The sequence below is a fragment of the Buteo buteo genome, chromosome 17 (assembly GCF_964188355.1).
Source record: "Buteo buteo chromosome 17, bButBut1.hap1.1, whole genome shotgun sequence".
NCBI lineage: Eukaryota > Metazoa > Chordata > Aves > Accipitriformes > Accipitridae > Buteo > Buteo buteo.
The window spans coordinates 25878489-25905346 of record NC_134187.1 but is presented as its reverse complement, the minus strand read 5'-3'; the positions used below and the strand labels follow the sequence as shown (position 1 = coordinate 25905346).

The following is a 26858-nucleotide window of genomic DNA, read 5'->3' as shown; positions in this document are numbered from 1 at the left end:
CATTGATTGACTTACTCCCTGAAAAGCAGAATTTCTGAAACAAGATGCATCAGTAATAGTCAGCTATTAGGTTTTGACAATTATTTTGTCCAAAATAACCATCATGTAATCAAGGTTAACATATATCAACACAAGCCTTATACACCAGCTATTAATCGAATTAAAGAGATTAAAAATTATCTTCCCATAACTAGCCATGTGGCAAAGGAGAAATCTGGCAAATAATCCCTGCTGCGCCTTCCACATCTGAGCAAAATATTGGAGAAGACAGACAGGCTGTTCAAACCAAACTGCCAAACTTCCCGACTCATGGATGGGGACTGAAGCATTTCATTCCTGCGCCCTTCCCTCTTGTAAAGGACCCGAGCTATTCTCCCCTCTTCAGAAATTCTGAGTATGCTACTGCTTATAAAGGAAGGAGGCTCCTTGGCAGGAGCTGATGAATAATAGTACTCGACAAAGAAGCGTGCCACAAAGAACTGCAGTCTTGCAAAATGCCTGCTAATCCTCAGTGTTGTCAATGAAGCTCAGCCTTGGCTGCCTTAACTGGAGCCTGTATTGAGAAAGTTCTTCCACCTCACTCTCAGGGAAACACAAGAGCCTCCTTTTCTGGGAGCATGCAATGGGAATATGTTCTGCTCTCGCTAAGGTCAGTGGGAGATGATGGGCATTTTGGATGAAAGTAATTCTTTTATTCATCTTCAGAGAAAGATGAAAGTAAACACCTGCCACTAAAAAAAAAAATTACAAAATGTAGTTGTAAAAAGTCCTTTCTACAGTTTTGCATTGTATGATGGAGAGAGAGGGGAATATAAGCAAAGAGAGATGAGTCCATGTCTTGGTTCAGGTCAGGAAAAGAGATTTTATGATGCGTACATGCAGAGAATGCACGGAAGTGGGACAGGATTAGTGAATATGAAGGAAAGAACAGAGGGGCTTATGTAATCATGCTTTGTAGGATTTTTAGGCAAAAAACCCCACAAGAAGCTCCAAAGCCACTTGATAGGTCAATATCATTTTGATGCTTCATGTTGCTCTAGATAAGCATAAATAAACCAGATCATGAAACTGGCTTTAAATCTTAAAAATGTTTGATGTTCACATTTCATGCTTTCAAGTAAGCACAAATACTATGTTCCCTAAGTTACTGATTTAATATTTTAAGTTGAAAAATGGATGTGAAGACAAACTGTTAAACTGGAGTCAAGAGAATACTTCAATGGTTTAGAATACCTCACATGAATGAGATATGAAAGAGGTTAGATACTTGGAGATAGGCTTATACTTACACATATTCAAATAAAATAAATTATGAAAATGCAGATCTGTGTGTCCAAACAGAACTGCTTTCTAAGGTTGCAAGCACAGTAACAAGGGGTATAAAAATCTGGCAACCAGAACCACCAGATGCCTCAAATTGTAATCACAGGTTTTGTGTACTGTAATCAGAGCAACCTTACAGCTGGGTGTTTGAACTGGGCAATTGCCTTAGTCTACCGTAAAATGTTTACCTTACCTTTAAGCCCAGAATTAACTCATTTTCTAGTAGTCTGCTTTGGAATAACTCAGTGATAACATTTTCAAAGAAGTCATGCAGTTCTGTAATCCTACTTGCAGAGATGACTTTGTTCAGATTCTCATTCTGATCCCTCTCTAGTGAACAAGGAACCAACCTTGAAGAATGAGGTTTAACATCCACAATTATTTTATGAAAGAAACAAAGCTCTTGATCAGTCTTTCTTTGTTCATCTATTTACTGCCTTCTTTCTTTTTTTTTGTGGGCCTTTTTCTAAATTAAAGAAGATGCAATATTTTCAATGCTTTCTCATATGGTAGCTCTCTGATACCTGAGATGTCTCACTTCTCTTTTTTTTTTTCTCTGTATGTCATTTTTTTTAACCCAATGTCCCTTCTAACTGCAGATGTGCATTGAGTCTGCCAGGCGAGGCCATATCCTCGATCTTTATAAAAGCATTACAATACTTGACTGTGGTACTGAGGCAAATAAAATGCTTTCTGGAGACCTCCCTTAATTTTCTTTTAATAGAGGTGCATTTGAGCAAAGGTCTTTTCCAAGTTGTCCATAGTGATGTCCAGTTCTCCAGCTTCAGTGGCTAAAGTTAATTTGGACTCATATAGATTGTTTAATCCCCAGATTTCTAGCCTTTTCAGAGGGACATATATTAATTGTTGTTCTTGGTCTTCATGGAGCAGCATCTACCTTTAGTAAAAATTTTTTTTATCTATATAAAAGCCTTCAGAATTTTGCACATCTCCTTGGACTATGGTGCACTAAAAACCATCTTGCACCGCTTTTTAAATTAAATTATCACTATACTCAGACATATCATAGCTTAATCATCAAGGACCAAAGATGTCTTACCATTACTACACAATTAACAGCCACTGATCTTAGTTCAGCAGAAAAGAAGAAGGTGACCTAAAAGATGTCACCAAAGTTTTAAAAAAATTCCAACATGTTTGGTCAAATTAGATATGTCTCTGGGTGGGGAAGTTTTTGAAAATGAGGAATATCCAGAAGCAAAAGGTAACACTTAAGAACTGTGAACAGGGAACAGCCTTAACTGCTTAGTATGATGGCAATTGAAGATAACCCTGTTAAATTATCATGCCAAAACCCAGTTGATTGCATGCTTACTTTTGGTATTCTAAAAGGTTATTACACAAAGAGCATCTAAAGGCTGTTTAAAAGCTAGTCTTAAATCCCTGTGGTACACCTGAGAAGTAAGTACACTTATGCAGCAGTATAGGAGATGTGGGTCAAACCATGTGCCAGATCTGAAATAGCTGTTGTGCATTGCAGTTCACCAGCTGCAAGGGGAGAATGGAGTGAACAACTACTGCTTTGGAAGTTTGGTCACACCGGACAAAAAGAGTAATGCTTACTTCAAACTGAGAATATACTTCCAGTTTTAGAGGTTTTAACTTAATACACCCCGTTTTCTTCATTTGCCACTTTTAAAAAACAACTGTGAAGTCAGAAAAAAAAAATCCAGTCCTTGCTCAAGTAATGTTTAAGGGGGAAACATTCCAAGCTGATTGATCTGCCAGTTGATCCTTAGCTGGTCAGAAGTGGAATGGCTAGATCTCAGCAGTGGTTTGATAGATTATTAAATCATAAGCTGCTTTTTCTTCACTGATATGGAAAGTAGCTATACAATAATGTCCAAAGGTCCTCCTCACAACAAGCCATTACTCATATCAAGATAGCATTATCAAAATAATATTTTTTAAAGAATCAAGCTATCAGCCATTTTCCTTAGATTAGGAATTGGTGATGTTTTATAATTTGTGCTAAATGACTCTAGGAATTTGTTATTAGCTAGCATCTTTTTTGGAGGTACGGCATGAAGCCCCAAAATGATTATGGTTCTCTTGCTAGAACAATATTGGAGTGAAGTAGGAGTTTGATTCTAGAAATTTCTTGAAATTTCCCCAGTCAAAAAAAAAAAATAAAAATCACATGGCCTGGATTTTTAAGAGTTCAAACATAAGCAATGACTCATGAAAGAAATATGAAATAATTGCAAAGTTATTGAGAAAATGATACTAAAGAAGCATGGAGAAAAATCAGCCTGCTTTTGGTAATCTAGATACGTGGAAAGAAAGACTTCATGAAAGGTTACTTGAATTTTCTCCTTCCTACTTATATTCTCCTTGCTTTCCTTGAAAGCAGTGTACTGTTATAAAAAGACTACCAAAAAAGCCTTATTCATTTAGACACAGAAATGACTTCAGAATGAAGTATTTAAAACAGTTCTTGCATTCCTAAATATTAAGCATTTAAAGTATTTATAAGTTTTCCTACTGTTTCATGTCTTTATTTGAAATTCTCTCTGATAAAAATGCACACATAACAGTGTTAAAACACCTCTTCCCTGACTTCTAGTCACATGATGAAAAATGCTTTTGAAAATATTTAAGTCTAGATACAGGAAGATGACTAAACTCCTAAGCTTTTGTCTTCTAAAAAATTCCCATTGTTGCCAAAGCTGGTGAAGCTCCTCTGACGGTGACGATGGTGGGAGCACTAAGGCAGAAAAGCTTCCAAGTGCCCGCAAGCATTCTCACCGCCGCGCCTTTGACCTACCTCCTGCAAATCTCCGTTCCTGCCTTTAGAAAATGGGTGGCCACACATTCCTTGCCATGTTCACCCTTCCTTTCAGAGAGCTTAATTGGGAAACTTCACATAAATGCATAGCAGACAAGGACAAGGAAGAAATTTGCTTAGCAAGGCACCCAGCAGGCTTACTGTACTTCCCCCCCCCTCCAACATTTAAAGAATGCAACTATCTTCTCTCTTTCCTTTCCCATGTAGCTTGAGAATTACATCCAAGACAGTATGAAGAAAGAAATGGTAGAGATCCAGCAAACTGCAGTGCAGAACCAGACTGCAGTAATGATTGAAATAGGCACAAACTTACTAAATCAAACAGCTGAACAGACCCGCAAATTAACAGATGTTGAAGCACAAGTAAGTAATGAATTTCAACCTAAAAATGCTTCTGCTTCCCAAACACCTACAACTATACATTTAACACAGTTTAGTGTTACACTATTCAATTCAACGATTAGAAGTCAATCATTACAATCAACAGCTCTACTCAGCGTAGGAAACCATTAGTATTTGGTAATACAGAGTTCCACTGTTGTCTCTTGAAGATTTCCATTACAGCAGGAGTTGAAGTATGTCTAGCAAGACAATTGTTACATTAATCTTTATAGATAATGTACTTAAACCTACTATACTATATCCAAACATCACTTGGGTACTAGTATGCTTTTCTACAACCCTCATTGTATATCTCTGTTTATTATTCACCTCTCGCCACCAGATCTTAGCTAAAAGAGAGTTCCTTCAAACTGCCTTTGTTCCATTTACCAAGCTAATTCCTTTTTTATATTTAAATTTGCCTTTTTTTTTTTAAACTTCTTGTCAAGAAAAATGGGTCTTCTTACTGAATGTTTTCACAAATACTATAAATTCATTTCCAGCACAATTACTGTTAACAGAGGGATAAATAAATGAATCAGATATGAATCAAGAAAAAAGGGATTAGGAGGAGGCTACTAGAAAAGTAGATTCACACAGAAGTAAACTTGCCTACTGTACATATTATTTTCTAAATAATCTTAAACAAATTAATGTGTTTATCTTTAATTATTGCTTTAATTGAAAAGCATTAACTACAATAAGACATTATGTGAAATAGAATGCAGATTTTAATATGGTATAAGGACAAGTCCAATCGATGTACAATGGTACGTATTTGTAGTTTTGCGAACACGGTAGGAAAATTCAGATATATAATTCCCCAAACAAAGAATGAATAAAGCATGCAGCACATAACATTTTATATAATGTAAATAGCATGCAAAACCTAAAATCCTTGTTAGACATTTTACTATCTGTAGAATTCATCCGATGAATTAAATTACTTTTTTTAACCTAAAACAAGCCTTTGTGAACTCTTTGATAAACTGATAGTTCATAGCTCACAGGCGTACTGAATTCAACTTTCTAACTGCATGATTCAGGAGCCCAGTATTTTGCCTATGTTGAGGGAATGTATTTACTCATTCACAGTAACGTCTTTATGGAAATTATTCAATTATTTTCTGCTTAGAGGAAGAAAATCATCACTGTAACTTTCCTTCTCCGCTTGAAATTACTGGTGACTGGGTTAAGGGCTTAATTAACAAAATAAGGAAATTAACCAAACAATTGCTCTCTCAAGGACACTTACTTTTGGCAATAGTTTTCAATTACACTTAAGTGTGAAATCACGTCCTGAATGACTGTTTAACATGAAGGACATGAGTAATCAATTCTTCCTGCCAAGGAAAGCCAAATTCTGCTGAATTAAAAAAATCTGTTCTAAAACAATGAGAAAATATTTCTAGAAAACATGCCTCAAAGTAATGCAACCCAATACAAACCAAAAAGTATCTTCCATGTTTCCTAATATCTGCATTTCTTCATTTAAAGATGCAAATAAATTTAGACAGTAAACAATGCATATAGAAAAGGTAACATGAAAATGCAAGGAATGAATCAATAGAAGTGTGGTTCACCTGATGAACACTTTAAAATATAATTTGGGATTAAGGAAAATAGCTAAGAGGGAACTATCTAATGATTTCAGGACTGGGCCAAGATTTCAACCAGTGAGATACGCAAAGTACTTACTTTCTACACCAGATTGAGAAAGCAACTCAACTTAAATTATTCTCTGAACAACGATAATAGTTCCAGTAATGAAATAAGAATATCATAACAGCGGGGAAGGTATGACAGCAAAACTAAAGTACACAGCAACTCTCATCCATTGATCAGAAATGTAGCAAACTACTGAAATATTCCCACTGATATATGGTAGTGTAACAACAAAATTAGTGCAACTCTGTCATTGTCTTCATTCTAATTCTATAAGCATTTGTGCCCAAATTAAGTGTTCAAAAATATTTTTTTTAATTATAGGCTTAAGTAGACATTTGCATGATTTCACAACATAAAGAAATTACAATTTATTTTAAAAGTATCTTGATTTCCAAATATTTTTATAAATTTTATTTAGGTATTAAACCAGACAACCAGACTTGAACTTCAGCTTTTGGAACACTCTCTTTCAACAAACAAACTAGAAAGACAGATTTCAGATCAGACCAATGAGATAACTAAATTACAAGAAAAAAACAGGTAAGTTTGCTTATCAACCCAATAAAATGCTATCCCCTGAAGTGTCCTTCTGATGGTTTTAGAAACAAATGTACTCAAGTAGGAAAATAAGGCCTCGTACAGAAGCTCCCCACACCCAGCTATGCTCATTACAAAGGTTGTATATTATTAAAGGCCTAGAGAATCATGCAGGTTTAGTCTTCTTGTGTTCTGTTTATATATAATTCTTCACTCTCTAAAGTTCTCATTTATATGAAGAACTTAAGGTTAGAACTGAAATACTTCTCAGCACTTCTGTTGTAGCCAATTTGTATTCTTCTTTAGACTTACCCAGATGAAGTTGTAGATTTTGTAACCTGACTCAAAGTAACCCGGTGCAACCACATCTCTGAACTTTTATTTCCATATAGTACACACCTATCCTAATACACGATCAGGTCATTGCCACAATTTTTTTCTAACCTGGTGAGAAAAGGCAACTACTGCTCAAATTCAACGTTCCTTACTAGTCAATCTTTTGAAATTCAGACCGATATCCAACTATTACTCCTATCAGTTTCTGTACTCAGCTGTTGTCCAAAGGCTCATACCTTTTTTCCAGCTAATTTCATTTTCATATCACCAGGGGCTTATTTTACTTTTGGCAATAAATAGTTTACAGAGAAATCTAAAAGCAGCAATAACAGTAAGTTTTCTCCTTCAAAGCTGTGTTTTTCAATGAGAACCATATGTGCAAAGTGCTTTTTATTTTGAAAGAATTAGCTTAAAAACCCAGGAGACGTGTTTTGACATTTTTGTTCACTACTCTACTACATTTATATATGCTCCCTAAAGGTTTTATCTACCAGCTTAATAAAAACAAGCATCCTTATCAAGTGGAAAGCAAACTAAATACTGAATTTTAAAATGACACTTTTTTTTTTTTTGTGTTGAACTCAGCAGACTTTAGACTACCCTTGTAAAACCCACGTAAACACAAAAGCATTGTTTCTCACCTAACAAAAGACAATCTGACATTGAGCTAATCTGCTTGAAACATAAGTATAAGTTTCAGAATTTTTTTTCAATAATGGCAATGGATTTTAGGTGAACTTCTCCCTTCTGGCCACGCATCTTTTAACATCAGCTTTCTCAGAGTCTGCATCAGAACAATTACCAATGAAATAATGTTCCAGCCAGTACTCACACCAGCTCCAGAACTGGAGATGGGTAACACATCTTCAAGTAACTATTTGCACGGTTCCCTGTCTTAATGCTGTAACATGTATTTATGTTAAGTATATATTTTATTATAGTTTGAATATTATTTGAAGAGTTCATAGGTTCATCTTTGAATAAGTTTCATCTTTTAATAGGGTAAACCCATAAAATCTTTCACTGTATCTTTCCTCTCACAATGTTGAATTATCAAACACCAAATTGTTACCCTTTAAAAGCCTGCAGTACAGACTATAGTAGATAATGTTGTTTATTGATGTACTACTATAATAAATTAAAGCATATATATCAAACTAAACTCAGCTTTCATTTAGCTTTTTACTGAATGCATGGCATCAGAGAACGAAGTTGAGTACTTATGAAGAAAGAAACTTCTGCAACAGGCTTGAGTCTCTTTACATCAGCTCAAAATTGTTTCTGGGGAGCCTAATTGTAATCTTTTATTTAGCTTTCTAGAAAAAAGAGTTCTTGAGATGGAAGACAAGCACACACTTCAGCTGAAGTCAATAAAAGATGAAAAAGATCAGCTTCAAGTCCTAGTAGCCAGACAGAATTCTATTATAGAAGAACTAGAAAAACAGTTAGTTACAGCTACAGTAAACAACTCAGTTCTGCAAAAACAGCAACATGACCTGATGGAGACTGTTCATAACTTGCTTACTATGATATCTACACCAAACTGTAAGTAAAAGCAGACATGCTTATATCATTTGAGTGACATTCCCTAATTTGTGTATATTTATTACCTATAAAGTCTTAAAACCTCAGTTTCGCCACACTTCTGCTTCTTAAAAAGTATAATTTTTTTTTGCCTTAAATTCTGCATCTGAATAAATAAACAATTTTTTTTTGGGGGGGGGGACGACACGACGACAACCACAAGATTTATGTGGTTTCTTTTCAACATCTTGTTCATCTTCTGTGGTTTATATTGGTTTGCCTGCCCACTTCTCCAGCTGTTCAACAAAATACAGAGATGCCAAATATCATTCATCTCACATGGCATTCATTCATCTGGCAGCATATGCTCCCTTGACCATATATCTAGGTTAGACTGCATGATGTAGGCCTGTAGTTTTTCTTCCTGGCTCACAAAGTTTGCTTCTGCCACCTCTCATTGCTCTGTGCACACAGAGTTGATCAAAGAAAGGACAAATTATAGTGGCTATTAAAGGCAAAGGAATCAGCTCTGGCCCAATTTTTAGCACCTATGTATGCCCCAAACAACAGAAAGCACCAGCCCAGGGCAGCAGGTACTCCCAAAAGTCCTCCAGTCTTTCACTGAAGCTTTCCTGTTCATCCTAAAAATCCCTCAGCCTGGCAAATTTTATAGGCAATAATCTCACCCCTAAATGCCTGACAGCCCTGCAACAAATCGTAGCCACCAAGCATAGCTTCCAAATTTATGCAGATTCACAGGCTCCATAAAAAACCCACACAAACCATAAACTGAAAGTTATGGCTAAATGGGATTGAAACAAATGAACGAATTCTTTACCTTGAATTTTATGTTTGATATGGAACTTTGACAAATTAAGAAGGTATAGCTGTTGTATATAAAAAAGTAAAGAATCTGGAATGTTTGCCTGTAAAGTTCCCAGGGTGGGAAATACACAAGAATGTAGAATCTCTGAAAAAAGATTTAAAATTAAATAGTAGGAAGATTTTAAAATAGCTGTCATTGCAACTTAAAAGACAGTATAGACAGACTATGCTACGTTACTATAAGTTGGAGCACAAAAAAGGAAAAGGATGTTCGGAAGTCCTCGCTTTCAGTAGTGCCCTAAATGATAGGAAGTTTTAGGTTTTTCTAAATAAAGTAAATCCCAAGTTTTTTGTCTTAATAACTGACACTATCCCCTTAAATACCATTACCAAGGCTGTACATGTTCCTACTGATGTTATCTGCTATGCTAGTGCACAAATAAGTAAACAAGTCAAAGTCATGTTGGCTACAACGCTGTTAAACCCAGAGTGGAAAAAATAATGAATGTTTGCCAAAAAGACAAAATTAGCAGGGAAAGCTTCTAAGACAGTATACAAACAATAGAGTGTGGAAAAGCAATTAAAACACTGAACGTGTTATTTTTATATTTAAGGCAAAGCATGTAAACAGGTAAATAATGAATAAGCAAGCTAAAAAGAACAAAATAAACAACTGTAATATAAGCATGTATTTATATGGCACCTAAAACTTTGTACTAACTGGCTGTGCTTGTTAGATTAAATTAAAAGGGAAAATACACAGAACCAACTCCAAAAGGGTCAAATATGAAATATCAGTCCACAGGCGAAATGCCAGGAAATTCCAACCTCCATAGTTAATAAAGAACTGAACGAAAAGATGAGCCTTAGATTGTTCTGTAAAATAAGAAGGCTTAGCCATATTAAAATGTATTTTTTACACAAATGAATTCCAGAAGGGATGTCTCCTCAGTGGGTTGGGCCGAGCTACCAAGCTTCAGCTTGGTACATACAAAGTTGTTTCTGCTCAGCATAGGGGCAAAAAAACCTAGCTAAAACTTTGTAAGAGTAGTTATTCCAGTCAGCTGTATTATAAAAGATTTCATAACACTTAACATTAGATATCACAACTCCTACGTTAGATTTCACAATATTAGAGTGCTGGCCAAAGGTCATTATTAATGTAATAGCTTGACTAGTTAGATATGTTTGTAATAGTAGTTAATGCATGCAGAGATTGTAATGGATGTAGGAGTCAAGCAAAGGCAATGAATGGAAGCAGAAACTGTTCAACTGCATGAGATGCTACGTCCTAAGTTGTCTTATTCCACATAGTAGCGTCAGCACTTTTCAACCTATCAAGCAACCATGCCCATAGCAGAATAACATCTCTAAATAACATAAAGTGACAACACATATAATTAATACCTTGATCTGTCGTTTCTTTCAGGACCAGGCATATTTTTCGGAACTGCAAAGCTTTAAGCTGATTACATCATTAATTGCTTCTTATTAACTTTTATTCATCTCCTCTTAATGCCTTCAATTTCTATTGTATTTTTAACAGCGAAGAACAACTTCATAGCTAAAGAAGAGCAAATCAGCTTCAAAGACTGTGCTGAAGCTTTCAAATCGGGACTGACAACAAGTGGAATCTACACTTTAACAGTTCCAAACACTGTACAAGAAAAGAAGGTAGTGTGGCTATAAGTGCTACCTAGGCATACTGTGTGTTAAAAAGTTATTTGATCTGGTAAATATGCTATTTTAAAGGCTAGTTAAGAGTGAAGTTTATTACTTACCATGGTTTTTTATGAGCGTTTCATCACTTACAGATCTGAGTGTCTCACAGGAAGAAGAAAGTCCTTCAGGTGAAATCTTGGCTCAGTTGAAATGAATAAGTGTTTTGTTGTTCACTTCAGCATGCCCGAATCTCATTCTTTGTTTCCACATAATTAATGCAATTAAAGCAATATAGTACTGGAATTTCTTTATAAAATCTCTAACTCCAACACAATTGCTCTGCATGATCAGCAATCTCCTGCCTCCTCTAAGTTCTTAGTTGCTTCATATACCCAAGTCCCTTCAGGTGGCAAAAGGAGGTAAAATCAGGGGCATGGAAGAGTACTCATGGGTGCATAATCATGTAAGCAATCTACTACTACTGGACTCATGTATGGGTTCCAGTTCTTTGTTATGCAGAGTTTTAAGGGCATTTGTTTAACAATTAGATTAGCAATTAGATCAGCACAACTGACACTGGGTAACAGAGAGGACTTTCCAGGAAAATACTACTCTGATTTAAATAAAAGGTGAGAGTTTGCAGTGGTTTCACTAGATCAGTTTAAATTCCTCTATGGACCTTCTTTTCCCCCTGTATGTTTAACTGAAATGAACTTCAGTGTCAACTTAAGTTAAAGCAATACATCATACCTCTATAGAAGAGACCTTCAGCTAAAAATGGCCCTCAGTGGATGAAACACTGGATGCCTGACAGATGCTCCGTCTACTGCAGTAAATAAAATGATAAAGCTTCAGATAGTATAATTCAGTTGAAACAATCAATAAAATCTGAAAGGGAGAAGAGTCCCAGGCAGATTGTGAGGATAAAGAACCAAAACTGCACTGAGCATTCCGAGGAGTGGGGCTCAAATGATGAACGTTTGTTTCCAACTTTTCAGACACAGCAGGCTGAGGAGGCTAAGGGACATTTATACATAGCAAAAATGCTTAATATATTTCTTAGACAAACATTAAACAATTTTCTAATGTTGTTATTTAATTATTTCATATTGTAGATGCTTCCTTAGAAAAAATGAAGTATTTTATGGAATTCCTAAGGCTGTAGTTTATTATATCAGAAATACTTGGGGGAAAAAACCTAACAGAAAATGTACAAAAGCAGAGAAAAATGAGGCCCCGTCTGGAAAAGCAATTGGTAAAACTCTGACAGAGAAAGCAAGTCTTGATAGTGAAGGTTTAGAAATTAAGTTCACCAGTGACTAGTCTTTGAAGTGCCAGAATTTCATCTAGCCCAAGCTAGACTTTGTGATCTTTACTGTTACAAAGCTCTCAACTAAAGGTAATAAGCAATTTGTTTGGTAAGTTCTATAAAATACAATACATAAACCCTGCAATTTTTTCAGATGATATCTAGAGAAATGATGATATTTGCAGTCTGTTTCTCTTGAGAAAAACAAAAAGAGGCTGGTTTTCCTTTGGAATACTCTAGTCTATAGTCAATACATCTGTTTCACAAGAAAATTAGTTACATAAGATGCAATAAAGTGCTTTATTACACATGAAGCAGAATGGTATTTAAATAGCATAGATATCTACAATCACAATTTTAAATGCTAAAGGAGATGCAAGCTACTGCAGCTCTAAAGTAACAGATTGCAGCAGTCTTTGTTAGACGTCTCAGGAACGGTTACATTCCTTGAATGTCTTAATATTACTTGTTGCAAGCTTTTACCTTTGGTTTTAGTTTTACTATCAAATATAATACAGAGAGCATACATATTTTCTAAAAGCAGACACAAGTGCGTGCTGTATTACAGAATGAAAATTTCTGTCATAAACTTTAGCACTGTATTTTCAAAGCCATAAATGTTTAGGCAATTTATATGATCTGAGAAGCCAGACTAACACACATTTCTATGAAACTAAAGCCTACCAAAGTATTCTATCACTGAAACAAAAGTACAGTCACAAATTTCCTAGACTACAAAATATGAAATGCTTTACATTTGAACACGGAGGCTTAAAACACTTAACAAAAATACCCATTTTGGTAATTGACTAGGTTAAAAAAAAGTAGTTAAAATGTAATAATTTAATTAAATTAGTAATTCTTTTAATAATATTAAAGAATTTCAATCTTATTCTGCCCACTTCAGATAGAATGACAAAGGCACTTAAAAAGACAGTGAAGGTTTTACTTACTATATGACATGAAAAATAAGAGACTAAAAAGTTTTAATCGGATGCAGATTTTTTATACAAATACAAATGCATAGGAGGAGTTGTCAGGGGAAGTGAAGGTTTAGGGATAATCAACACCTTACAACGTTTTCAACTGTTTATGATGTGGATGGCCACACGGACCAGGAAACAGAATGACCTTTTTTATTTGCCAAAAGTGCTGCGCTGCTGTTTATGTTTTTGTCTTTTCCTGTTGTAACACCTTCTGACCTCCCAACAGGCTTATAAACAACTTCTGTGTAATCTGTAACTGATCCCACTTTACTAATTTGTCTCCCATCATAATCCAAAGCTAAAGAATTACATACGAGAGCTGAGAGGAAAACAATTATTTCATTCCTTTAATATTTTCAAGCTTTCAAGCTTTCCTGTTCTGCACCAGGACAAAAGCTAAGTCCTTTTAAAAACACTGAGGAAAAACAGCAAAAGACTGCTGACACAAGGAAAAATGGCAGAGGCAAACCCATGACAAGTCGATAGCTTCATGTTTACAGCAGTCACCTGAACCAATTAACCTCTCCTGGTCTTAGCCAGGCAGAATAGTTGAGTCTGGATGACCCTAATATATTAGCTCAGCCGTTAATCACAACTATTGCCAATGAATCACCCCAAATCTTAAAACAGTGGCTGAAGCAGTGGCTAAGCTCTTCCCCATTTTCACCTCTGTTGAGCTGAATTTTTGTCCCAGAACCAACACACATTCCAAGCCAAGGCCTTTTAAACCAAAACTTTCTTGCAGAAAGCGATTTGGGCAAATTTGAATTAACCAACAAAATGGTTTTGCATAACTTTCCTAAAAAGTGATCATCCAGACAACTAGCTAGTCATTTCAAAAGCAGCCCATGCCATGGACCTTACATTTAAAATACACCTACACAAATTGTTTCCAACCCCAAACATTAAAAAGGAGCATATCCATAGCTTCTCTGATACAGTACGAGGTCAGATTTTTTTTTTTTTTGTGAATTTTACATTGTCTGTCTTTTTCAGACAATGTCTTTTCTTTTGGTATTAGGTTAAATTACATTATAAACCACACGTGTAGTTATTTTTTCCAGAAAAAGGAAATTAAGACCGCAATTCTTATCTAGTCACATATCTCAGAGCCAGAGGTAGCAGAAAACAAAATAATTGAGCATCATGACTCAAAAGCGTTCAGATGACACCCAAAAGTGATGCAAAGGGACACTGCACTGATGTGGCAACCGCACTTGCTTTTGTATAAGAACTGTAGTGGATCTTCATTCAGAAAGTAGGTCTGAAAACACTTATGCCCCAAATATTCTAATATACAAGAAAAAAGAAGAAAAATTACTTGCTCCGAAAGTCAACTTCCTAGACAGTGAAGACGTCAAATTGACTGCTCACAGCTTATGTGCCTATCATCTTTGGAAAGGGGGCTACTTCTGGTTACACGTACATTACAGCATTTTCAAAACTACAGCACTGATCTTTAGCTGAAGGTGAAAAACATAAACAGCTGACCTTGGCGCTCTCAGCGCTACAGCTGCTAGAACTGTAAGTACTGAAGCAGTTCACAAGATGAATCAAATATTCCCCCTGCCAATTTGTGGTAATTTAAGAGGCTAATCTCTTTATTCTTTTTGGCATCTGTTTGAAGACTCCTGCTGCCTGCCTAATCTTGGTATCTATTTTTATTAGTTTTATGAAATGTTACATTTCTTCCTTTTGAATATAAAACCTAGGCTAGGCTAAAAGGTCAGAAGAGTTCTGTTCTAGTAATGAGTGTTAGCGAAGGCCTTACATGCATATCATTTTACTGGAGAATGATGATTTTTTTTTTTTTTTAAAAAAGAAGTTATAGTCCAAATAAATGCTTCCTCTCCCCTCATCTTTCACATACATCATAAAGAAATTGTTCCCCTCTGCAGACTGACACAGCAATTTATTGTGTTTATTTCAAACTAAGCAAATCTTTTCCTTAATCTTCATTTTACTGAATAGCCCATCTCCCTCCTTAAAATTACTTAAAAATATACATCATTCACTTAAGTATTTTTAGTAAAGAGTAATAAAAATAGATCAACTTATTTAATTAATTTTCTTTCTGTAATCTTTACTGCCATTTTTCTTCATTGACTTTATTTTTTCCCAAATGAAAAATTAAGTGTGTATGTAAATTTGAAGTTCCTAGTTTTACAGTAAGTAGTCAGAGAACTGATTTCTAGGGAAATGATCTGGAAAGCAAAGGAATGATTTCATAAGCAAAGCTGCATGTGTGAGGGCTTGAAAGATGGGTTCTGAATTGCCAGTCAAGCCTGAAAGCAAAACATTTTGCTGTATGATGCTTACCTAATAGGTGATAAAAAGAATTTTCACTTCTTCGCTAGTTCAGGGGAGCAAGTGTGCAACCACAAAGTACAGCATTTAGAAACCATACACTGAAATCTCAAACAGGAATAATCTCATCTTTTAAAACAGTTACTATGACACTAGAAGGAGATGATGTAACCAGTACATTCCCGTTGCCTGTGCCGCAATTTCCACCCAAGAAAGAAAAGGATTTCCCTTCCTAAGGCCATAAAAGTGGCATCTTTTAGAAGTACTTACAGATGGCTGACATGAAATTTTTTGGTGTGGAAAAATTATACTCCCAAATTCACATAAACTTTATAAAATCATTACTGGTAAGAAAAATCTACGCGAGATTTTTATAGATGACTTCAATTTCTTATTATGTGTTTCGGTTCCTACTAAATTGCTTCTCCCTTTGGGAACAAATTTGCAGTACCCCAGCATTTATCCTAAAGAGTCCATAGTGTCTATAAAAGCTAGTTGTCTTACCATTCACATACAAAATGGATACTGGCTGTAACAGGAATATTTTATGTAAGACATTCACAGTCATTCACTGTTTGAGAATATTTTAATCTCATTAGAACTAATTAAAGTGCTATTTTAAAGCATTTATATCTTCAAAGTAATAATTCCAGCTGAATTGATATTTAGATGATAGGCATCAAGGAAATTGCATGTAACATTCAAAACCATCAACTAACGTCTACAATAGCAATATCAGACTGGACCAGTGGCCCATGTAAATTAATACCTGCCCTCCCTCTGTAAGTGGTTAAAAACTATGTGTTTCAGAGAAGGGTGAAACAGTTCTATTCTCAGTCTGGCTGCTTATACTGTCCTTTCAGGGGGTGAAGCTTCAGATTCAACAACTTTCTCTACAGCCAATGATATTTGACCACTGTTAAATCAGCATTTTAACTTGTAGTGATGCTTAATAAAAAGTATCTGCATCTGCTTTAGCCCATCCCTAGTACCCCTCTTCATAGCCTCCTGTGGAAATTAATTTTCTCATAGGCATTACACATCACATGAATTAGCTTTCTAAAACAGATTGATCATCTTTTACAATACCTTATCTTCAACTTTTCCTTTTCAAGGCAATTTTTATTTTTACTAAATTTAATTTATATGCTATTACCAAATCTTTATCAGTCATTAAATACAGAGGTTAGTAAAATCAAACAAAAAACAGGCTATGAAGTGCAAGGAATTACATACAACAGTACAAATTAAAGTTGCTTTCAATTAAATTCCATTCACATGACATACTTTAACAAGTAATCCCTAATCCAACTCTTTTCTTTATTTTTTTAGCTTTCCTAAAAATCTCCAGTTGAATGTCTCAGGATTCTCTGATGTTGAACAGAGAGTCTAGATACAACCTCAAAATACAGTATCTGCTTCAGATTTCCAATGTGTTACAGCCTACTGAAACACTAATATGTTTATTATTTGCAGCTCTAAGGGCTTTCTTTCCTTTCAAAAGTCTTTAAACAGTATATATGCCACTGCTTGCACTGTAAATACCCTGTTTGATGCATGTAAATGTATGTGTGTTTATAACGTATGTACCATACGCATACACAGAAATACATGCAAACCCTAAAAGAGCCAGCTATATTGAAAACTTAGTAAGGAGCACAAAACACTGCCACAGGACAGAAGGAAACTCTGGCTTCTCTGAAGTCCCACTTTTTACTGAATTTCCAGGATGTCTAACAGTTCAAAGAACTCAAAACTGCTGTCTGCTAACACTGCTGAGACAGTCTCCTGTAGAAGAGGATGACAAAGATATACAGGTTCAGTGTCATTCAGCCATGATTTGGGGCATTTATAGGCATATTGTGACAAGCAGCAGTAGTAAGTTAGGTAAGAAGGAATATCACTGAGAGATTTTTTTAAACAAAGAAGGAAACATCAAAATTCATAACGAAACACTCCAGTCTAGGTGGTTTTTTTTAATTAATCTGCACAGATGAAATATCCTATCAAAGTGTAAGAAGACAAATCTTGGCCTCACTACTGTATGGGAAGATGCAACTTCACTTAATTGATGGAAGATCTAGAATACAGGTTAGAAGTTAACATAGTTTAATCCTCAAACTATAATTTAAAAACTTTTCAAAGACGTGAAATAATTCTGAAGAGGATATAGAACTTCAGTATCTTGGCAGAAAGTGGTAAAAAAAATAAATATTAAACTTCCAAATGAGAGACCCTAAAGCATTAACTGTGAACTCTCCAGACAGGAATACTTGTACAAGAAATTTAAGATTTTTCTTAAAATTAGTATCAGTACTAACATGCAATTTAAACAGATACTGATTTCAGTTTGACTTTCATTATACTATTTCACACCAGCTTAACTCCACTGACTTCACACATCTACTTTTAAATTCTGCTAGTTACAGAAAAGCAGAATTAGATGCAACAATTTAAAATCCTTTCTCAAGAAAAAATGGTCCTAAATATTCACATATTCACAAAATTTTCTTGTTAATTTATCACCTATTTCTCCCAAACATCACTCCAAAATTCCTTCTAAATTTTCAAAAGGGTTTTTTTCCATCAGTATCTCCCCAGTGTATCGGCACCTTCAGTAATACCTTTTATCTCTGCCACTACAGTGAACATACACCAGAATTCTGTTTAAGTCAGTCACTTTCTATTTTAATGTAGAAGGAGATTGACTGAACAAGTGACCTATAAACTTGAATTTTACTGTGCCAGGGGTGCCTTTATTGGGTATTCTAAAACTCTGTTCAGTGAACTGCCTATTACATGTCAATCCTTTTGAATGTTTAGCAATAACTTGGTAAAATCAAAGACGATTTATGAATATTTGGAAACATCTGATAGTTGTTACTTTTTTATTCTAGAATATAAGATATTCATCGCAGTTTGTATAATAACATGTCTTCAAGATTTAACTTTCAGATAATAATTAATTGTTCTACACTTAGATTTAACTTTGGGGTCAGAACATCTGCAAAGGCATTGAACAATGACAGTGGAAATAAAAACATATTTCAGTTTGCTCACTGCCTGAATTTAACAGTATGTATACTCTGACAAGCCATGGGAAATTTGAATGGGTTTCTCACAAAAAAAGATGGAGAAGTGAAAACAACTTTTAAGAGAAATATTTCATCAGGAAACTCACAAAAATATCAGTGCTAGAGGGAAGTATGGAATCAGAATCTACATTCATTTTTTTTTCTCCCTTTAACACCAGCTATCAGCTATTTTCAAGGTGTCATTTGTGTTCTGTTAAGCCTGATATCCACTGAGGAATCACATTTGTGGACAACCACAACGGATTTGGATGAAAGCTATGAAAACCAGCATTTTTAGGTTAATGCACATTTTGCATTTGGACACTTTAAAACTTGCCACTATATAGAATTATGCGAAGTACATGCTTTGTGTTTTTGTTTTCCCATGACTGCATGGACTTACGCTGTTACACGCTTCCTCTGGTAGGCCTACTGTGACATGGAAACTGGTGGAGGAGGTTGGACAGTTATTCAGAGACGTGAAGATGGCAGCGTGGACTTCCACCGGACATGGAGAGAGTACAAGATGGTAAACGATGTTTTCTGAAACCTTAATATTAGTTATTATTATCTGAAATCTCATATACTAAAGTTACACTGATAGCATCCTTAGAATGTAAGCAGGTTTAAAAAGTTGTCTTTGTCCTTAGATGTTCATTTAGAAAATGTCACAGCAGTACAAGTTGTTTGCCTAAGCAGACTTGCAAGTGTGATGTTTGTTTTTAAAGAGAAACCTCACTTTCCTTTAATCAACTGTTCCGTGATATGTACACATTTTTTGAGTTATTTATATTTGTGTTTCTAGTGGCAACAGTAGAAACTGCTCCAAATCTACTAAGTAATATTGATTCACGATTTCAAATTCCTCAGTTTGTCTTTGCTGAAATTAACTTTTTGAAGTATTACAGATCTATAACCCTCACAGACACAGTAAGATTCTTAGTTGACAGAATGAAAACTATTAAATGTAAAAAGTGATAAAGCGATCATTTCAAACTCAGAAAAAAACCAAAACAAAGCTATTTAAATATACAACTTGAATTACAGGGATTTGGTGATCCTGCTGGGGAGTACTGGCTGGGAAATGAGTTTGTTTCTCAACTGACTAATCAGAAGCGTTACATTCTTAAGATACAACTGAAAGACTGGGAAGGAAATGAAGCATATTCATTGTATGACCACTTCTCTCTAGCAAGTGAAGAACTAAAATACAGGTAAGTGGAAAAATCAGATCTGAATAAAAAAGATCTGATAATAATCAGTCTAGTCTGTGTAGATTCATGACCTTATTTCATAAAAATTATGACTATTTTTCAGTTCACTCAGAAAATAATATTTCCTCCATTTTTCACCTCTTGCCTAAAACAATTTTTTTTCCAAAGGAGAGAATGTGTATTTTATTAGTGCACAATGGGTGAGTGTAACACACAAGATGCATAAAGATGAAGAGATGGTATGGTATAAGATAGGATATATGTGCCAATATAGCAGACGTCAGCACACAGTCTTCAGGGCAATAGGAGCCTCTCTGCAGTTGCTATCAAATCCCGATTTCCCACAATAAATACATTTTGGAAAGTGGATGACTAAGATGAATAACACTGCAAGGAGATTTTCCACTTAAGCCAGTGGCTAGTAGGAGCTGGGTCTGTTGTCATGAAGAGTACACTGAGGCAATGCTACCCTCTCCTACCTGTGAAAATGAAGCTAATAGCAAATGTCCAGTCTCACCCCCCAACAAACATGTCAATTTGAACACCAGAATTTAATGGACCTATTACTTAAGCTGCCATAATTCCATAAAATGTAAATCTTCACAATTTCTTCTTACATATTTGGTTAAAATAGGAAATAATATACATTTTAAATAAATATTTTGTATATAAATAAATATTATAATAGTATTATACATTTGAAATAGTATCATAGTATTATACATTTTGAAATAGTATCAGCCACAGCTGAAATATATGGGGAGTTCATACTTCATTCTCCAGGCTCTCTGTAAATTCAGTAGATATTGTTCAATTGGTTATAGAAGAAACTAGAGTCTCTACAGTATAACAGATGCTTTCCTACTACATGGTCCATGAAATGTTTCTTCGTAAGAATCTTAGAGATTCCGGGATCTTTAGGTGACTGGACGGAAGAATTGTCTAAATTAAAATGAATTCCTCTAAGATTTCTGGCAACTATTTGTTGTAAACAAAGTCAGTCTGACACCTGAGAGAACTGATGCTGTTATTTCATCTCAAATCTTATATGCAAAGCAATCCAAAACTATCAGCATCTCCCCTCCTCACCCCCGGCCCCAAACGTTAGATCTTAATGCCTTTGTAGTATACAGTTGTCTCAATTCCAAAGCAAATATTTTTTCATCTGGAAACAGTCAGAATCTACAGCAGAGATTTTTTTTAAAGTAATGCTTTAAAATACTTATAAAGGCAACCTTTGCAAAATGGGTCATTACCCTTGTCCATTTACAATATTAAAAAATAATTACTGAAAACTAAGATGGTTGTCTGTAAATAGATACTTTATTTTAATATGCAACCAAACATGGAATGCATCATAAAAAGCAGTGGTTTAAAGAATATATTTAACATTATGAAGAGAATAAACCTAAGAAAGTATTCAATTAAGAGCATCTTCCATTACATTAAAAACATTAATACATTCTGAATGCTGGAAAGATTATGAGTTGAGCCATAAAACTGAAATTTCACAGATTCATAGAAAAATTGAGATCAGAATGCACTTAGTTTGAGTCAAACTTCCTGATCTCAAAGCTGTAAGGTCAGACCAGGCTGCTGAGGGCTTCATCTACTTGGGTCTTGATAACCTCCAAAGGTGGAGATTGTGCAACCTATTCCACTGCTTGTCTGTCCTCATGGTGAAAAATGTTTTCCTGATATCCAGTCAGAGCCTCTCATTTCAATTTACATCCACTGCCTCTCATCTTCTGTTATACTAAGCTGTACTTTTAAAAATGGAATAATAATAATAAATGAATAATACTCTGCTTACATTAGACTTCAGATGGTATTTGAAAATCAAGCCTAGGCTCATACATTATACTTGGAACCTTTAATACCATTTATGTTAGAAACTGGCGAATAGAATTTTGAACTCAGCTTAAGAAAAAACAGAATATTTAACTTTGAGATTTTTGAGAAAATCTGTAATGAGCTGATCTTTTGAAACCTAAATGAAAAAAAAATTCATTCATTCTTAATATTTTCAAATAGGGAATATAAAATGGCTTAAAATAAACTGTTAAACTACCAAAGACAACTTCTATCATAAGCAGAGAATTACATGCAAGATGAAGACTGATCCAGGGACAAGTTAGTTCTTCTCACAGAGTCAGATCTCCTCCCTAAGAAAATAGAATACCTCTGAGAAGGACGAGCTATTTGATACAGAAATGCACTCACCAAAGAGATACTGTGGGAGCAGAGGGTTCATGTCCTTCCAATTCAAGGTAACACAGTAATAGCTGTGTAATCACCTCCCTAGTTCGGTGCTCTGTGTCTCTCCCCACTGAGACTGCATCTGCACCTGAGTAAGCAGATCCAAACAGCAGCAGCCTCACTGAAAGCTTTCCTTACCAGGGAACTGAAGCAAACTTAAATACCTGATATGATGTAACACTAATAAATCTATGAAGGATGTGAAAAGGAAAAGTAATTAGGAAAGTAGAAGGGAAAATATTGAGAAACTCCTAAAATATCAGTTACTAGTTGGGAATTAGTAATCCAGGTAATGCTATTATCTCTCATAGATGCAAAGTTGTAATGCTACATTGCCATGTTTTGCTAACAGAAAAATAGGGATCAAAAAAGTTTTGGTTTAAACTTTTGAACTTGATTGAAAAAATAATTGCACACACCGTACTTACAGTATTAAGAAACGCATGGTCTATATGAAAAAATCCAGGAGTTCTTATCTACCTGCTCTCATTTTCTTCTTATATGACATGAACTAAACAGTCATCTCTACAAATGTGGAGGCTGTTTATTAGATTATTGTGCTGACCATTTCTGGTTATATGAAAACATGCTGCAAAACAGCTTACAGCAGTACAGTACATTGGCCAGAAGAGAACTCAACTCTTTGAACAGGATATTTATTGCAAACTATTCCATCATTAATTTGCAGATCAGCTACCATTAACTTCCCCATAATAATTGTTTTTCCATTCCTCACTCCTACAGGATCTACCTTAAAGGACTTACTGGGACAGCGGGCAAAATAAGTAGTATAAGCCAACCAGGAAATGATTTTAGCACAAAGGATGCAGACAATGACAAATGTATTTGCAAATGTTCACAAATGCTAACAGGAGGTAGGAATGTTTTTTTGTTTCTCGGTCTTCCTATTTTTATTGGCACTGAAATTGTCTATGAGATAAATAGTGATAATTTTGACTTAGTAAATTTTGACTATTGAAGAAGTCCAAAACTCACAGATAGAAACACTAGTAGGCTAACTCCAAATGAAATATTTTACCATTTGACAAGGGTTAGTTAAAGTAAAATGAGAAGTTAAAACTGGAGGGAAAAAAGTCTCTAGAGTAGGTGTACAAGAAAGTTTGTAATTGTGGAACTATCAGAGAGACAGCAGATTCTTCTTCCAAGGAACGAGATAACATTCAGATATCAAAACATTTAACTGTCCCCCAACAACCTGTTTTAGAGAGTCAGTTTGTCAGTGAAATGGCTCCTGATTCTTCAGGCACAAACTCTTTCCCTAACTATGCAGAGGAGAAGAGAAGCCCCAAAGGCTGCTGTATACTGTACATGCCAAGGAAGGGTACAAGTATTTAATTCTGTATTTCAACCTAATTATGAAATGGCAAAGATACACAACATACATGAGATATCTACATTTTTCTAATGTTTGTTCACTAGTTATTGGAGGCTTAGGTGATATTTTTATCTGGAACCACACAAGCCATTCCATAATTTGTCAATCCAGAATTCCACATTCTGAAATGTAAACAACTGCTTTGTGAATTTGACTTCTCTTCCTGTTATCTCTTAAGCAATGGTTCATTTCCCTATAGCACAAGTTGCAAGACAAAAGACGGCTTCAGTTTATCCAAAAGGATAATTGGATTACTGCCCTGCAAAACAGAACACACACATTATCGCCATCATAACAGAAGTATAAAAATATTATCTTATTAATAAAAATAAATTTTCCTTATGACCCACTAACAGGTCAGGGCCATAAGGATACAAAATAAGTTTGGGCGGGTTTTTTCTCCTTCTTACCAAGTGTCAGCAGAGAGGTTTTGAACAGAGAACTGAAACAGATAACTGAATTAATCCTCTAAAAAGAATTAAGGAGTTCAAATCTGTGAAGAACAGAAATTTACCAAAGAGCAGATAAAAACCAAAGACAACTCAGTATCATTGTAGTACAAGTTGAACTATGCCCTCAGACTGCCAACAATGATGTTTGATAGCGATTATAAATTAAGCTTAATTGAACACCTTGCCTTCTCAATTTTAAACTACAATGTATTACATAAGCTTCAAGAATATGTAGTTAATACATAAATACCTTTCTTTTCTGAATTTGAGGCAAGTATTTTATACTGACACTTCCAAATAGTAAGAAAGAAAACCTGGGGTTAGATTTCTTTGCCATTTCAGGACAACAAAGTGTCCTTATATACTATTTTGAAAATTACCTCTGCTGATGTTTTTCTTTGTTTTCTGTCTTGCAGGATGGTGGTTTGATGCATGTGGTCCTTCTAACCTCAACGGAATGTATTATCCATTACGACAGAACAACAACAAGTTCAATGGTATCAAGTGGTACTACTGGAAAGGCTCGGGATACTCTCTCAAAGCCACAACCATGATGATTCGACCAGCAGATTTCTAAGTGCTTTTGCATTATGTGAATTATGTATTGTATAGTCTTCAAAGACTTCATTTGCTGAGCATATAAACACACATCTGCAACTTGTCTCACTTTCAAGCCCAGAAAACATGCGCTAGTGTTCTGAAGGGATCAGTTCCGTACAGGTCCTGAATTGCAATAGCCTTGATCACCTAAAGCTCATATTATTCAACCAGACACAAAGTCTAAAGTATCAACCTGATAGAACAGTGGTTTGGCCAAATGACTGAATAAAAAGAACGTAGAAGAAACTGTCAGACAACTCAAGGACTCTGTTTTACTGATCATTTATGTTATGTACGTGTTAGTAAATAACTGGAACTGTGAAAAATACCTAAAATAGTTTTAGAAATATGCATTTTGCCTCATCACTGAACTTTCAACATTACTCTAATATAAAACACTTAACTAGATCTAGAACTATTTATCTGTGTCATGTTTGCCTTTTATGTACATAAAAAAATACTGTTCTGTAATTAGCTCAATACTGTAGTTAAAGAATACATTCTTTCCCCCCCATAGTCTCCTAAACAACTTCTTACTCTTATTCAGGGATTTTTTCCAATAGTCTGTATTACTTTATTTAACAGAGGACAAATAGCATTTAATTACTTTGCATTTATTCTTGGGAAATACCGTGTACAAAAATCACCATTTCTTTCAGTTTGTACTTATTACAGTCTCTATCTTTAATTTACAAAAATCCCTGCAAATTACAATATAGTATGTATTTCTTTATATTTTTATGAAGAATGCACTTTTTTTCTTTCCTTGTCATTTACCTGTAAAATAACTGATAAGTATTTTATAAACCGAGACAACGGCATTAACACCAGATGTCCGGTTGTCTATGACAATCAGTTATCACCTGGTGCTGTAGTACATCTATACATTTTGTAAAAATAACCTAAAGGAAAAAATGTATGCATATTCTTTGATACAATTAAATTTATGCTCACGACTTAAGATACAAATTACTATGTTTTAAAAACAGCAGAAAAAAAACCCTGAAAGTTATCTAAAGTCATACTGTTGTTTTGTTTTTTTTTTTCCGTAAGGTTAGGACTTCTCCCTAGGAATTCTCCATAGGTAGGCCCTCAATGTATGCCACAATGTGAATAAATTACTCTACTGGGTGATTTTTGCTTTTTTTTTTTACTATATGCTTTAATATTGTGTACTGTACACTGCTGTTCAGATTGAAAAGATATTTCTTCATAAATCACAGAAAATAATTTTGTGGAGTTTTTCCCCCAAATTAACTTTCGTTTTAATTCTCATGCTTAGTCTTTGCCTTAAAGTAATATTTTTGTAAAATTCTAATTTCAGCAGGTGACTGAATTAGTTACAAGGCAAGAACATATCTCGTACCGAAACTAAACAAAAACCCCAGACAACATTTCTGGAGGCTTACTTAACAAAAGGTATTGTGTCTTAAAAAACAGTAAATGTTTTTGAGAAAGATGGAAGAAAACTCTTCATTTTATACTGACAGTTATTAAAGCTGCTGTCAGAGTACCCCACCACTTCACCACCATTCTTCTTCACTGAAAATGTGTGTCAGCATTACTGAAGGGTAGCAGAGACAAAAAATACTTCCAATATTACTTCATGATCTGATTTTAAATAAACCTAACAAGTGTATATTAACAGTCATCATCTGAAGAGTCACATAAAATAATCTCAATTCATTTAAGATTACTGTTTAGTATTTTATTGTTTCTCCTAGCAAACTTCTAAGGATATACATATCCCAAACTAAAAAAAAAAACAAACAAAAAACAAAAAACCTTCACAAAATTGCTTTCATGAATTTCTAAGAAATGTCTTAAAAAGCAAGGCTAGCAGACAGTCACCAAGCTAGTAAAGGAACTTGACATACCAAGAAGAACACAACATACCAAGAGAGGCGGAGAGAGCTGGCCTTTTTCAGCGTGGAGAAGAGAAGGGGAAGAGGAGACCTTACTGCTGTCTACAACTGCCTGATGGAGGACACAGAGAAGACTGAGCCAGACCCTTCTGGGAGGTGCACCACAATGGGACAGGAGACAGGGACAAGAAACAGCAAACACAAGTTGGAAATGGGGAAATTAGATTTTAATTTATTCATTTATTACCATGAAGGTGGACTGGACAAGTCCCTTGGAGCAGAGCGTTGAACTGGACAACCTGCAGGGGTCCCTTCTGATCTAAAATATTTT

At 35.0% G+C, this 26858-nt stretch overlaps 2 protein-coding genes across 8 annotated transcripts in view; one reads left to right on the top strand and one right to left on the bottom strand.

The window, feature by feature from the left end:
* ANGPT2 (angiopoietin 2) overlaps nucleotides 1–25673 on the top strand; it is a 43842-nt gene extending 18169 nt beyond the window's left edge. For 2 of the 3 annotated variants that reach the window (XM_075049266.1, XM_075049268.1), the window contains exons 2-9: nucleotides 4340–4495; nucleotides 6600–6721; nucleotides 8367–8599; nucleotides 10950–11077; nucleotides 19169–19270; nucleotides 19789–19955; nucleotides 22959–23089; nucleotides 24479–25673. In XM_075049266.1, the coding sequence (XP_074905367.1) occupies nucleotides 4340–4495; nucleotides 6600–6721; nucleotides 8367–8599; nucleotides 10950–11077; nucleotides 19169–19270; nucleotides 19789–19955; nucleotides 22959–23089; nucleotides 24479–24639 (1200 nt within the window). In that variant the 3' untranslated portion in view covers nucleotides 24640–25673. The remainder of the gene's footprint in view (nucleotides 1–4339; nucleotides 4496–6599; nucleotides 6722–8366; nucleotides 8600–10949; nucleotides 11078–19168; nucleotides 19271–19788; nucleotides 19956–22958; nucleotides 23090–24478) is intronic. The other variant, XM_075049267.1, reaches the window with a different exon arrangement.
* MCPH1 (microcephalin 1) overlaps nucleotides 1–26858 on the bottom strand; it is a 129776-nt gene that overhangs the window by 54201 nt on the left and 48717 nt on the right. Inside the window, exon 13 of one of the 5 annotated variants that reach the window (XM_075049262.1) lies at nucleotides 16688–17455. The exons of 3 other annotated variants lie outside the window; for them this stretch is intronic. In XM_075049262.1, coding sequence (XP_074905363.1) covers nucleotides 17381–17455 — 75 coding nt within the window. In that variant the 3' untranslated portion in view covers nucleotides 16688–17380. Of the gene's footprint in view, nucleotides 1–16687; nucleotides 17456–26214; nucleotides 26677–26858 lie in introns of those variants that run through there. One more of the 5 variants, XM_075049263.1, reaches the window with a different exon arrangement.